This window comes from Orycteropus afer, unplaced genomic scaffold (assembly GCF_000298275.1).
Source record: "Orycteropus afer afer isolate SDZICR_OR568_19922 unplaced genomic scaffold, OryAfe1.0 scaffold00834, whole genome shotgun sequence".
Lineage (NCBI taxonomy): Eukaryota > Metazoa > Chordata > Mammalia > Tubulidentata > Orycteropodidae > Orycteropus > Orycteropus afer.
This window is the reverse complement of record NW_006922421.1, coordinates 145,516-158,855: the sequence shown is the minus strand read 5'-3', so window position 1 is coordinate 158,855 and position 13,340 is coordinate 145,516. Positions and strand designations below refer to the sequence as shown.

The following is a 13,340-nucleotide window of genomic DNA, read 5'->3' as shown; positions in this document are numbered from 1 at the left end:
ATCGCTATTTCTTCATCTATATGAAATGAGGGTGATGGGTGAGCCTAACTATCTTCATTTGTTAAATGCATCAAGTCCCACTTGGGTGCGAGCAAACTTTGTTCATACACGGTAACCACCGACCCTGCCCTGACCCTGCTTAGGCTTTCGGCCCTGACTTCTTTGCACAGGCGTGCCGTTGCTAAGCGCCGTTGTAGGGCTGCGGGTTGCGCGCGCAGCGCCTCCTAAGCTCCTGGATCCCAGCTTCTCGGTTGCCAAGGGAATTAGGGGCGGAGCGTTTTCCGGCGCAGTCGCGGCTCAGGACAGCTGTCATGGCGGAGACTGTCTGGAGCACTGACACTGGGGAGGCCGTGTACCGCTCCCGGGACCCGGTGCGCAATTTGCGCCTTCGGTAATAGCACCACCCCAGCGCAGAGGACCCGTGCTTTTATCCTCTCAGATAATTCGAGCCTCAGTTTCTTCGCATTCTAAGGCCCCCACTTCCGCTTACTATCTTAACCCCATCTCCCCTGGTCTCTTTACATCTCCCTGCACCACCCAGAACAGCCCAGCACACTTTCCAGACCCACCCAAGTCCTCTTCAGGCTTTGTACCACCCAAATTCCTCGGAGCCCTGGGTCCTCAATGCATCCTTTCATTCTCACGCTTCTTTTCAGAGCCCAGCGCCTCACCCACCTCCCCTGTCTTCTGCACCCAACACACCTTGGCAGCCTTGCCCTGCTCTGTGTTTTGTTTACTCCATTCTTGCTCTGGTGGCACAGTGGTTAAAGCATCCGGCTGCTAACCAAGAGGTTGGCGGTTGGAACCCACCAGCCGCTCCGCAGGAAAAAGATGAGGCAGTCTGTTTACAGCCTTGAAAACCCTATAGGACTGTTCTGTTCTGTAGGGTCGCTATGAGGCGGAATCCACTTGATGCCTGTGGGTGTACTTGTTCTGTGTTTATCTCCTGGTTGTGTGCCTTGTAACACGTATTCTGGGCATCTCTTTTTTCTGACAGAGTCCACCTGCAAAGAATCACATCAAGCAACTTTCTCCATTACCAGCCGGCTACCCAGACTGGGAAGGACCTCATAGACTTGGCCACTTTTAGGCCCCACCCAACCACCAGTGGGTGTGACAGTGGTGATGTGGGGAGCCCTCTGGGGGTCTGGGGGAAGGGCCTGGGGTGGTTGAGTTACCTTTTAAGACAGAGCAGACCCAGGTCTACTTTTTTACAGGAGCCTTTTTACAGATGAGGAAACTAAAGCATCAAAGTCGGGTTCTTTGTCAAAGCCCTGCAGCTGGTGAATGTTGGAGCCAGTATTTGAACCCAGGCAGTTTTAGCTACTACACTTCACTGTGTATGAAAATTGCAGAAGACGTGATTTCTGCCTTCAACATACTGATCTAGAAGGTTGGCTGTTCAGACCCACCTCACAGAAGGAAAATAGGATAATATGCTTCCATAAAGATTTACCACCTTGGAAAGCCAGTGGGGGTCGCTATGAGTCAGAATCAACTCCATAGCAGCGAGTTTGGTTTTTGGTTGTAGGTAGTGAAATAACATACCTTACTCTGATATGTGATATGTGATAGATTTCCTTGGCAACCTAAGTACTATTAATGGCGGGGTTTTTTTCTAAAAGCAAATCTGCCCTAACTCGTAAGTATATGTATAAATGCTCTTTTAAACTATATTAAAGTTGAGAACAGCTAGAAAAAAATGTACACATTAACACTGATTATGCTCTTTTAGGTTTTTCTTGTCTGGGAAGCTGGAATAGTGAGGACAGAGAATGTGTTTGTGTTAGGTCACTATCACTCTGCTTTTGTTCAGAGATATTCTTAAGCAAGAGTGTGGGTTGGTGTGTTGTGAATCATGTTTCTGAAAAAGGCATACCCAGTCAGGAATGGATTAGGTTTTATGCTTTTTAAAAAATCATTTACTTGACTTTCCTCATCCCTCCTTGGTCTCTTAAGGTTACAGAGTTTGTGCATCTAACTATATAGGTACGAGATTCCTTTCTAGCAAATGCGGGCAGTTGAGATTAAGGAGGGACTATTCAGCCTGTATCTAAATTTCAGTCCCTGGCACTGACTTAGAGTTAATGATTCCTGGAAGGTAGGACCACCTTTTATTCAAATTAGAGTTGTGGTTAAGACTTCTTGGGTTCTAATCCTGGTTTCTGCACATACTAACCAGGGCACACATATACAGCTTCTCTGTCAGCCTCTCTGTCTGAGTTTCTGTCAGAGTGAGTACTTAACAAATCACTGAACCCCAGCTGGCTTTGTGGCAATGATAAGAGCAGAGACTTTGGTTAAAACCAACTACAGTGGGCTTAGTGTGGCCCAAGCAGTTGACTCACTCTATTGTCTTTGGAGGTGGACATCGCCCAGATGAAGACAAAGAGGAGGAGGTTGTGATCGGGTGGCAGGAGAAGCTCTTCAGCCAGGTGAGCCAGTGTCACACGTTGGCTCAGTCTGCCTCCATCTGGCCCGTCTCGGCTTGGCTGGTAGCAGGGAGAGATTCCCATCTTTGAAAGAGGCTGATGCCTGCACGGCTGTCCTGTCCAGGCCAGGGATTTGCTGACAGCCCCTTGTCACTGATTTTAGATAGTGTTTCAGTGGGCATCTTTGTATGAAGTCTCATTTGATTCATTGGTTATTTTTTCAGATAAGATCTTGGAAGCAGAATAACTAGATTAAAATACTATTTTGAAGACTATTGATACATATTGCCAAACTGATTTCCAGAAAGGTTGTAACAGTGTATACTGCCCCCTGTTGTCTTTACAGGGGTATAGTGAAACGCAGCCCAAGCATTGGGTTCCAGTGGACTTGGGTTGAATCCTGACTGCTACTAAGCTTTGTGATCTTGGGTACAGCACCTACTATCTCTGGGCCACATGCCATCTGGTTGCAGCCTTTGAATCCCTTGCCCTCCATTAGTTTAGGTAAATGAGAGCTGGTCATGAAAACATTTCAGATAGCATCAGTTCTATAGAAATAATTTGATTAGAAAGTTGTAGGCACAAAAGTTGAAGTGTTCTCAGTAGGTTTCTGTTTCCTTGTGGTGACCTCAGTTCGAGGTAGATCTGTACCAAAATGAAGCAGCCTGTCAGAGCCCTTTGGATCATCAGTACCGTCAAGAGATCCTGAAGCTAGAGGATTCGGGTGGCAGGAAGAACCGGCGAATTTTTACGTATACTGACTCTGATAGATACACCAACTTGGAGGAGGTATTGTTCTTTCTGAAGCCCTATAGCTCCTTTCTTGCACTTTGCCTCCCCTAGATTTCTGGCCTCAGTGGGTTCTGTGTCCTAAATCAGAAGCCTGTTAAGGGGAGAAAGGTGGCTTTCCCAGAAGCTCCCGGGTGCTGCTGGCACTCACACTGGGGTGGACAGGGCACAGTCTGCAGGTGGTATGGCTGCTGTTCCCTTACTTGCCTGCTAGCTCTGGGGAGCTGGCAAGGACCAGTGTCTCTAGGGATAGCCTTGTACATTGCCAGCTAGAAGAAGCACCACTGGGCTTGACTTCCTCCTTGAATCATGAAGTGAGACAGGTAAGTCTGGAACAATCTAGATAAAATTCATCAGGGTATTCAGCCAAATCTCTTGAGTGCATGGGTTTGGAGAGGAACTTGGTATAACCACGAGGAGTGGCTTTTATCTTCAGTTTTTATCATACCATTATGGATTCATTTTACATTTTCTTCAGTCACTGCATATGCTCTGTCTTCTCAGGGAGATTTTAAGCTTCTTGAGGATAGAGCTTGCATTTTCTGATTTTCCTCTATGACCTTGTAGATCTCTGCAAAGAGCAAGTATTAAATGATTGTTTTTGAAAGATTGGCATGATTTCGTTAGAAAAGCTGTTGGCAGCATGTAGAATTTGGGTTATTTGTTTTGGCAAAGCAAATGAAAATGCAGTAAGTGCTCTGTTAACCATGTGAAGATTTCCCACAAAATCACTGTAATCCCATTTGGCATCTCACCCACCTTTTTCTTGGTATGTGCTCAGAGAACATAGACTGATTTTAATTATTATCATATATAGACTCATTGCTGCTGCTAAAATCTTAGGGCAAACCAAGGCCTAGAGGAATTTTCTTTGGGTTGTTTGGGCCACTGCTTCTCTCTGTTAGCATATATAATTTTGTGGTGGCTATACCTATTAGTTCAAGGAACTCTGGTAGCATAATGCCTAAGGCATTTGACTACTAACCAGAAGGTTGGTGTTTCAGACCCACTAGCCACTCCATGAAAGGAAGATAGCAATCTACTTCTGTAAAGATTTACCGCCTCTGAAACTCCAAGGGGGGTCACTGAGTCGGAATTGACTCTATGGCAGTGAGTTTGGTTGGTTTGTTTTTTTTTTTTTTTGATATATCTATTAATTCAGATGATGGATGAGGTTTCAGAAGGAAGACTTCCCCTCTGGGAATCAGATGGCTCTGTGTGGCCCTGCTCAGAGAGTCATACAGGGTGGCTGTCTTTCCTCAGCACTGTCAGAAAATGACCACTGAAGTCAGTGAGGTACCGTCTTTCTTGGTCGAGCGAATGGCAAATGTCCGGCGGCGGCGGCAGGACAGACGAGGGCTGTGAGTATGAGTCAGGGGGATGGGGTCTTTGTGGACCTGTCATACCAGTGCTGACTCGAGCCTCCCATTCTGGAATGGGCCTCCTCCTGGGACATGCTTCCCTGGGTTCTCCACTCAGGCTCTTTAGGGGGTGCCAGGGAAGTGACTTTTCCTGTGGTCTCTCCCAGGGAGGGCAGTATCCTTAAGTCACGCATCGTCACCTGGGAACCCTCAGAAGAGTTCGTCAGGAACAACCATGTCATTAACACCCCTCTTCAGACAATGTACATCATGGCCGACCTTGGGCCCTATGGAAAGTGAGTGAAGCTCTTTATTGCCCACTCCAGTCCTTGTCCTCTTCCCAGGCTAACCAACACCTTCCACACAGAGTCATCACTGAGCACATAAGAGAGAAGGACTTTTTCTTCTTCTCAGTTGTCCTTGGAAGAAAGTATTTTACCATGACAGTTCTTACCACAGATCTCTGTCCTGCTCCCTGGAAAATTTCTGGGGATGCTGAACATTGGTGTTGATTGCCTGCTTTCTAGGCTTGGCTATAAGAAGTATGAACAGGTCCTCTGTACTCTGAAGGTGGACAGCAATGGTGTGATCACGGTGAAACCTGACTTCACTGGCCTCAAAGGACCCTACAGGTGAGAAGAGGACAAGGGGCCACTGGGAAAGGAGTAGTGGACAATGACATTCCTTCCCTGGGCTTCACTTCTTGCCTCTAGTTGATGAGATCCTTAGAAAGCCCTTCATCTGTTCTAACTTTTAAATTCCCTGGCAGGGGTTCATATTCTGTTCTGGTTGATAGGCCCTTTAGAAGCTGGGGACCCTGCTCTCAGAAAATGTGCAATGGGAAAGGGATAACTTCAGCATATAGTTAGGTGAAGATAATCCTCTGGGCTGTTGAATGTAGGGACTGACCAGAACTGGGTGAGAACTCAAACCTGGTCACTTCCTCGGGCTGGCTGCTCCTTATCCTTGTCTCTGACAATAATGGAACTGTGGATTAGAGATCATCTAGACCAGCCTACCCATTCCTGTGAGGGAGCTGGGTGCCAGGGATGTTGTGTCTTAGCATTTCACAGTGATTTTGAGGCAGAGATGGGTCTGGATACCACACTGTGTGAATCTAGTCTGGTATACTTTCTGCTGACCATTTTGTTTCCCTCTCCTGGTCAGCATCAGACCCATTTGTAACATATACTTCATATGAGGAGTACGATCAATGATGACTCATCCCTAGGCTAGATCTGGAGGGCCCTTTCTCTTATTATCAGAGTTTGTCCTTTTGTGACTTTGGCCTTACAGAATCGAGATGGAGGGAGAGAAGCAGGAGCTATGGAAGTATACAATTGACAACGTGTCCTCACTTGCACAGCCAGAGGAGGAGGAGCGGGAACAGCGTGTGTTCAAGGATGTAAGAACTGGTTCATTCCAGGGACCAAGGGGACGAGCCTGTGCCTGGGAGCTGAGACCATGTCTGAGGTTGAGGCCAGCAGTTGCTCTTAATAGCCCTCTCCTGTCCTGGAAGCATTGCTGACATCAGGCAGGGGTTTTTTGTTTATATTATAACATAATGATAGTCATTATCATTTAGCAAGTATTTACTATGCTCTGTTCTAGACAAGTCACATAACTTGTTTCATGTAGACTTAACAACAACCCTGTATGGGAGATACTATTATTATTACCAATTTATCAATAAGGAGAATGACATGGAGAAGTCAAGTCATCTGCCCAAGGTCCCACAGCTTGTAAGTGCTGGGGCCAGGATTTGGCCCTAGACCAGCTGATTCCAAAGCCACTGCCCCTCATTTTAAAATGACAGTAGCCAAGATGCTTAGGTCTCCAGCTCTCTGTGGCATTTGCCATTGCTGCTGCTTTTTTTCTCCATCCTGTACAGAACCGAGTGCTGGATGGCTTGGTTCGCCTCTTGAGTTTTGCTCTGGTTTGCTTCCTCAGTTGTATGGCCGGCACAAGGAGTATCTCAGCAGCCTTGTGGGCACTGACTTTGAGATGGTGAGTCGCTTGGCTTCCTGCAGCACCATGACTGTGTGTAGCCGCACATCTGACTGTGGATGCCTGATAGTACTTCTCCTACAGGTCCCCACCACATGCTCTTCAGTATAAAAAGAAAGTCAAGCAGTAGCACATAGAGCGTAATCCTTGTTATGTGTTTTAAAACGTGCATATTGATAAAGAACTGTTGTTGTTATGTGCCGTCGAGTTGGACCCCTCCTTGGGTTTCTGAGGCAGTATCACTACGGAAGCAGATTGCCCAACCTTCCTTCTGAGGAGTGGCTGGTGGGTTTGAACCGCCAGCCTTCTGGTTAGCAGTCAAATGCCTTAGGCACTACACTACCAGAGCTCCAAAGAACTGTTAATGCATTGTAAAAGGTCTGAACACACACATATGCTAATGTGAACTTTCCCTGGAAGTGACTGGTAGATGAGTGTTGAGTAGTGAGAGCGATGTGTAGTGTAGAGTATTTTTACATCTTATTCTCTATACTCTGGTAGTTTTTACTTTTTATCAGTAGTAGTGTATTCATGTGGCACTTTATAATTAATTAAAAAAAATCTAAGAGAAAAATGCCTTCCTCATGCTTCCTATGGATATTTTTCCTAAGTACTCCATAGAAACGGAAGGGATGTCATTGGCCTGTCAACCATCTTGGCTCTTAAAAAACAAAACTGTTTAGGTCAGTTATTCTGTGGTCCTGTTCTTTGTCTTCCTTTGTTCCAGAAGTTCCATTTCTAGATCAGGAAACAAGGATAGAGTTATTCACTGGTTTCCTGTCTCTGTAAAAAATGAACTTCCAGTATTTTTATGTTGCATGAGCATCAAATGTTCAGAGTTAAAAAGTTAGATAAGAGAATAATTATACAAGTTAAAACCCCTGGTTCCTTGGCTTCGGCCATGCACAGGGCCTCGACTTTCTACTGTCCTCCAGAAGGTGGCTGCTGTTACTGTCCTTGGCTGTGCTGATTTACATTTATAGTGTGTATTTTAAACATTTAAATGATGTATGTTTTCCTACGTGGTGAATTTTAGAAATGAATGGAGCAGATTGGTAGAGAGGCTGAGGAAGCAGGGTGGGAAGGGGGTGTGGCAGTAATGAGCCAGGGTCTGCTGTCCAGGGTCAGGCCTCGGGCTTTGTGGATGGGGCTGGAGAAGATGGGTTGTTTCCCCCCCGACCTCCTAATCTTTTCCCACTTCTCTCCACCTAGACAGTCCCAGGTGCACTCCGGCTTTTTGTAAACGGAGAGGTGGGTAAGTGTCTTGTCAGGCAGAGACCTCTTCATTCTTGGGCAAGTGCACTGATGGAGCTGTACAGTCATCTGCCCCACCCTGGTGGAGGCTTGGGGCTATCTGCATTATGTGGGAAGCTCGGGGGTGGTTCTTTCTTGGAAACATGGAGGGTTCCTGGCCCTGGAGGAGCTTGCTTCCAGGAGAGTGTAGGCTCCTTAGTATTGGGTTGGGTGCTCAGGGTGGTAGGGGAATAAGCTGAAATAGTTTCCTGTTCTCTCTCTTAGTTTCAGCCCAAGGCTATGAGTATGACAATCTCTACGTCCACTTCTTTGTGGAGTTGCCAGCTAGTAAGTAAGATTCATAAATAACCTGTTTTTGTACCCTGACAGTTTTCCAGAGACATTCAGTCAGGCTTCCTTCCTCACTCTCCCACTAAAACTATTATTTTCTTTTCAAGGTCATGTATCACTTCCATGTCGCCAAATCCAGTGATGATGCTTTCACTTGACCTCTCAGAAGTATTTGACCCAGCTGACTTTTCTTCTTGGAAACTCTTTTCTTGCCTTCGGGCTCCACACACCTCTCTCCTCCTTTCTCATTGGTGGCTCATCAGGGTCCTTGGCTGACTCCTCCTCTACTGTGCATCTTAAATATTAGTGTATCCAAGGCTGAGCCTAGTCCTTCTGTTACTCTCTATCTAAGTCTTGTCAGGGGATACCATCCAGTACCATGGCATCAAATACCATCTATATGTCTTGGACTCCCAGATTTCTAGCTCAGCCTTGATCACTCCCCTCAACTTCAGACTCCTCCAGTTACCTTGTTGACATCTCTAACATGACCAAAAAAAACCTCTTGATTCTCCCTCCTCCTTCTGACTTTCCCTCCCCTTGTCTTCTCCATCTTAGCAGAAAGGTAACATCATCCACTTTATCACTGATACTAAAACCCAGGAGACATCCTTACTTGATTCCTCACTTTCTCTAGCTCCCTACAGCTAGTCAGTCCATCAGCAGCCTATCAGCCCCATCTTCAAAAACTGTCCCAAATCTGTCAGTTCTCTCTAGCACCTGGGACTAGGCCACCATCATTTCTTGCCCAGGCCAATGCATGAAGCTTCTGACTTATCTTTTTACAGTCCATGTGCAACAAACCTCATAGCCAAATGGAGCTCTTAAAAATGTAAACCACTTGTGTCTCTTGAGCCTAAACCTCCCAACAGCTTCCCCACCCCTTAGAGTAAAATGCAGACTCCTTGCACTGGATGAGCTGGCCCCTATCTGTCTCTCTTTACAACAATCTAGCCACACTTTCTTTCTGTGCTTGAACATGCCAAGTTCATTCCCATCTTAGAGCCTTTACCAGATGATTTCCTTTTCTGGAAACCCTTTTCTGCCATAGCTTTGTGTATGTCTTTCTTCTGTATTTTCAAAGAAAGTAGTGTGTCACCTCTCAGGCTTCCTCTGACCACTCAATCCCTTCACCCCATTTTATTTTTAGTATAGTATTCATCACTGCCTGATAGTTTCTTGTTAATTTATCTCTTGTCTGTCATCCCCCACCAGAATGTTAGTGCCATCAGAGACAGGAATTTTTTCTATCTGATCACCAAGCTATCCCCCATGCCTGGTAGCACACAGGAGAAACTCAGTAAATGTTGAATGAATAAAGTTAACTTTGTCTTTCTTCTCAGCTACTTGCCCTCCTCCCAGGTGAACTTACTATATATGGTCTTTGTCTTTCAGACTGGTCAAGCCCAGAATTCCAGCAGCTTTCAGGAATAACACAGACCTGTGCCACCAAATCCCTGGGAATGGTATGGAGGATGAGAGGGCATATCTGAAGGGAACAGAATCTGCTCCGGGGATGGCATTTGGAGCTTTATCAGGCCAACTGCCGTGTAGTCTAGGGAGGATTCCTGAGCTGAGTTTACCCTTGTGTGTAGGCTCTGCAGGGCTGGCTGGCTGTGCAGGTCCAGGGTCCTCTCTCTGCCTTTCTGAGAATGGCAGCAGCTTCATCTTAGGTCTCTTTCACTTTTATCCTCTTACTTCCTACCTGGGGTGAATTTTCCTTTTTTCCCATTTGAGAGTGACCTTGTAACTGGGCATGGGAAAACATACTCCAAGGGAAGCCTTGCCTCCCACACGACACCAAGTATGAAATACACTGCTCTTCTTTAGGACACAGTGGCCTATTTCTCCTACCCATTCACTTTTGAGGCCTCCTTCCTCCACGAGGATGAGTCTGCTGGTGAGTAGGTCAGCTGTTGATCCAAGGCCATGGTTCTCCTCAGCCGGTGCCCTCTCTTGTGACCTCTCCCGTGACCTGGCTGGTTCTCCCACTTGCTCCCAGAAGCTCTCGTGGAGTGGCCAGTGCTCTACTGTGAGGTCCTCTCGCTGGACTTCTGGAAGAGGTATCGTGTGGAAGGCTACGGGGCTGTGGTGCTGCCTGCCGCCCCAGGTAACCCCTTGTCCCTGCCCTTCCTGTGACCACATGTCCTCAGCCCTGAGAACTAACACTTCCAAAAGATTTGACTGCTTCCGGTGAGCAGTAGAGATAATTAGGAACTAGAAGCAAAGCTTCTGTGTTCCTCTGAAGAATTTTTTTCTCCCTCCATTATAGACAACTCAGTGAAATTGAGAACTAACTACTCAAACTTCCTTCCTGAAGCTGAATGGCCTCAGAGTCTGCACTGTCTGCTTCATGTTTCTGTGATCTGTCATATAGCCTGGAGGGAGAAACTTCATGGCAAAATGGCTCTCTGCATAAGCGTATTAAATGAATCAGCATTCATTCTGAAATAACAGCAACTGAGTTTTATTGGGTGCCAGGCATGTGCTAAGTGCTTCTCATTTAATTCTCCCAGCCACTCTGTAAGGTGGAGGTAGTGCTGTCATTTCCATTTTAGTAGATGAGGAAAATGAGGTTCAGAAAGGCTAAGAAACTTGTCTTAGATACACAGGCAGAGCTGAGATATGAGTTTATGTCTGGTTGATTTCAAAATGAGTGCTCTTAACTACCGTGATAACCTTCACCAGAAACCAGGGCATCACCTAACCAGGTGTAAGGAGCTGTGGTGGTACAGTGATTAAGCACTTGGCTGTTAACTGAGAGGCTGGCTGTTGGAATCCACAGGAGAAAGATGAGACAGTCTGTTTAATAAAGATTACAGCCTTGGAGGCCCTGTGGGGCAGTCCTACTGTGTTCTCTAGCATCACTATGAGTGGGAATCAACTCGGTGGCAGTGGGTTTGGGTTTTTGGTATGCTTGTCCATGCCCTTTCTGGACCTGGCCCCATTCTCCTTTTTCCTTTCATAGGCTCACACACCTTGACAGTCTCCACATGGAGACCTGTGGAGCTGGGCACAAGGGCTGAGCTAAGGAGGTTTTTCATTGGTGGTTCTCTGGAACTTGAGGACCTCTCCTACGCACGGATACCTGGAACCTTTAAGGTGACTTTTGTCTCAGGGGAGACTCCTTGCTGGGAACTTAAGTTCCTGTCTTCTGTTCTATAGCAGGTGGCATCTGGGCTAAGACCCCTTAGTTGCTCATTGTTTCAGTATTCCTTAGCCGTTTCCTTCCTGTAGCTTAAGCTGGAAGTCCTGGCCATATTTTGAACCAGATACAAATATCTATACTATCTTAGGAGATCTCTAGAAAATAGTAGATTTCCTGGGAGCTCTGGTGGCGTAGTGCCTAAGGCATTTGACTGCTAACCAGAAGGCTGGCGGTTCAAACCCACCAGCCACTCCTTGGGAAGGAAGGTTGGGCAATCTACTTCCGTAGTGATACTGCCTAGGAAACCCAAGGAGGGGTCGTTATGAGTCAGATCCGACTGGATGGCAATGGGTTTTTTTTTTTAGAGATTTCCTGTTATCTTTTGTCTGGTAACTGGCGCTTTCTTTCACCCTGTCACTGATGGCTGTAGTATTCAGAGTGGGGGAGGGTTGGCAGGAAGCATGTAGGACAACTTATTCTCAGATGAGGTTGCAGTGTTCCCTGATTTAGAGTTGGGAGCCAGATTTTAGCCTTGAAATGATGGGGTCTGGGTGATGGAATGAAGTTTCCCAAACAAAACTGTTCTCCCCAAGAATGGGAATGAGAATGGAGTGAGCTCAGCATGGTGCCTGAGGCCTAGAGACCCTGGAAACCTAATGCTATCTCAGCTATTCCCATAGGGGGAGCGTCTGAGCCGCTTTGGATTCCGCACAAAGACCACCGGCAGTGTCACCTTCCGCCTCCACTGTCTGCAGCAGTCCAGGTGAGTGGCCCTGGCCCGCTGCCTTGCTGCCCTATACCCTGAGGACTGGGAGCAGCTATGACTGTGTGGTGGGTTCCCCTGCAGGGCCTTCATGGAGTCGAGCTCCCTCCGGAAGAGGATGAGGAGCGTGCTGGACCGTCTGGAAGGATACAGCCAGCAGAGTTCCATTCACAATGTGCTGGGTAGGTTCCTCTTCCTCCCAGGTCAGCACAGGCCATGCTTCTGCCCCTACCATGGCAGCTGACATGTCTCTGCTTCCTTTGCAGAGGCCTTCCATCGAGCCAGGCGCCGCATGCAGGAGGCCCGCGAGAGCCTTCCCCAGGATCTAGTGAGCCCTTCTGGAACCATGGTCTCCTAATGCCCTGCACCTTCAGTCCTCAGGGGTGGAGGAAAAGGCTAGCAACTTCTGAGGCCGATGCTTTCCAGCCTTTGTCTTTCTTACTGGGGACCACATTTACCTGTTGAGAGCCAGGAGAGCTAGGAAGTCCCCAGGCCAGCTTCCCTGCCTAGCCCTCAGCAGGACCTTCTCCCTGCCACGTGGGAATAAACCAGAGACCATGTAACCCCCTCCTTTTCACATCTCAGTTTCTGTAAATGGGCATCACAACAAGGCAAGCTTTGTGGTTGACTAGTGTGAGGTGACCCTATAGCTACTTCTATCCCCAACACAGACTCTCCTATGGCTTGTCTCATAGTCTCTGTAGCAGAGGGCTACAGCTCTTTCCTGCTGTACAAGCTTCTTTGAAAATGGCAGCCCAAGAAAGAAGAAGAAGGTGAGAAGGGCCTGTGAGCCTCTCCCTCTTTACAGAGTAGCCTTGTTCTATGTGGGGTTTGTTGAAGTTTTGAGACACAACTTATTTATGGAATAACTGAGGGCTGAAGGAAGTGCCCACTTCTTTCTGCTAGCTGGGTGATATTTTTAATTGCATATTTTGTACATAAATTTTTTTTTTTTTCTGACTAATGTTCTGTTGAGTGTTTTTCGGCTCAGGTTGCTGGTGTGGCTGAGGTATCTTCCTTAACGTCAGGCTGCAGTGCCTCTGCCATTTCCCTTCTGTGTCTTGTCCTACTTCAGAGTGTTTCTTGTTGCTCTCTTGATTCTGCCCAAAGAGATGCTGGGAGATTAGTGCCAGCTTGTGTCTTAGCAGCACTCTTGAAAACATCTGGAGCAAAGCGTGGGGCAGGCCGTACCTTCCCAGCCCAACAGAAACAGGGCAGCCTCTGCTGTCAGCAGTGCTTTATTGGTAGAAGCAGAG

The 13,340-nt window shown here is 47.1% G+C and overlaps 1 protein-coding gene across 1 annotated transcript; it reads left to right on the top strand.

Moving 5' to 3' along the window:
• The first annotated feature begins 311 nt into the window (after positions 1 to 311).
• MKS1 (MKS transition zone complex subunit 1) lies at positions 312 to 12,442 on the top strand. The gene is made up of 18 exons (XM_007958007.2): positions 312 to 391; positions 998 to 1,107; positions 2,365 to 2,435; positions 3,066 to 3,221; positions 4,485 to 4,582; positions 4,750 to 4,878; positions 5,110 to 5,214; positions 5,879 to 5,987; positions 6,533 to 6,589; positions 7,802 to 7,844; positions 8,108 to 8,170; positions 9,569 to 9,639; positions 10,004 to 10,073; positions 10,176 to 10,283; positions 11,142 to 11,275; positions 12,002 to 12,084; positions 12,169 to 12,266; positions 12,351 to 12,442. The coding sequence occupies exons 1-18, from the start codon at positions 312 to 314 to the stop codon at positions 12,440 to 12,442; spliced, it is 1,677 nt and encodes a 558-aa protein (XP_007956198.1).
• The last annotated feature ends 898 nt before the right edge of the window (positions 12,443 to 13,340 follow it).

What these genes read in the sequence shown, in the direction of transcription:
- MKS1 (XM_007958007.2), top strand. Translation starts at nt 312, where the DNA reads ATGGCGGAGACTGTCTGGAGCACTGACACTGGGGAGGCCGTGTACCGC. An exon ending in TAGGCCCCACCCAACCACCA is followed by an intron (nt 1,108 to 2,364) that starts GTGGGTGTGACA and finishes TTGTCTTTGGAG; the next exon opens with GTGGACATCGCCCAGATGAA. An exon ending in AGGAGAAGCTCTTCAGCCAG is followed by an intron (nt 2,436 to 3,065) that starts GTGAGCCAGTGT and finishes TGGTGACCTCAG; the next exon opens with TTCGAGGTAGATCTGTACCA.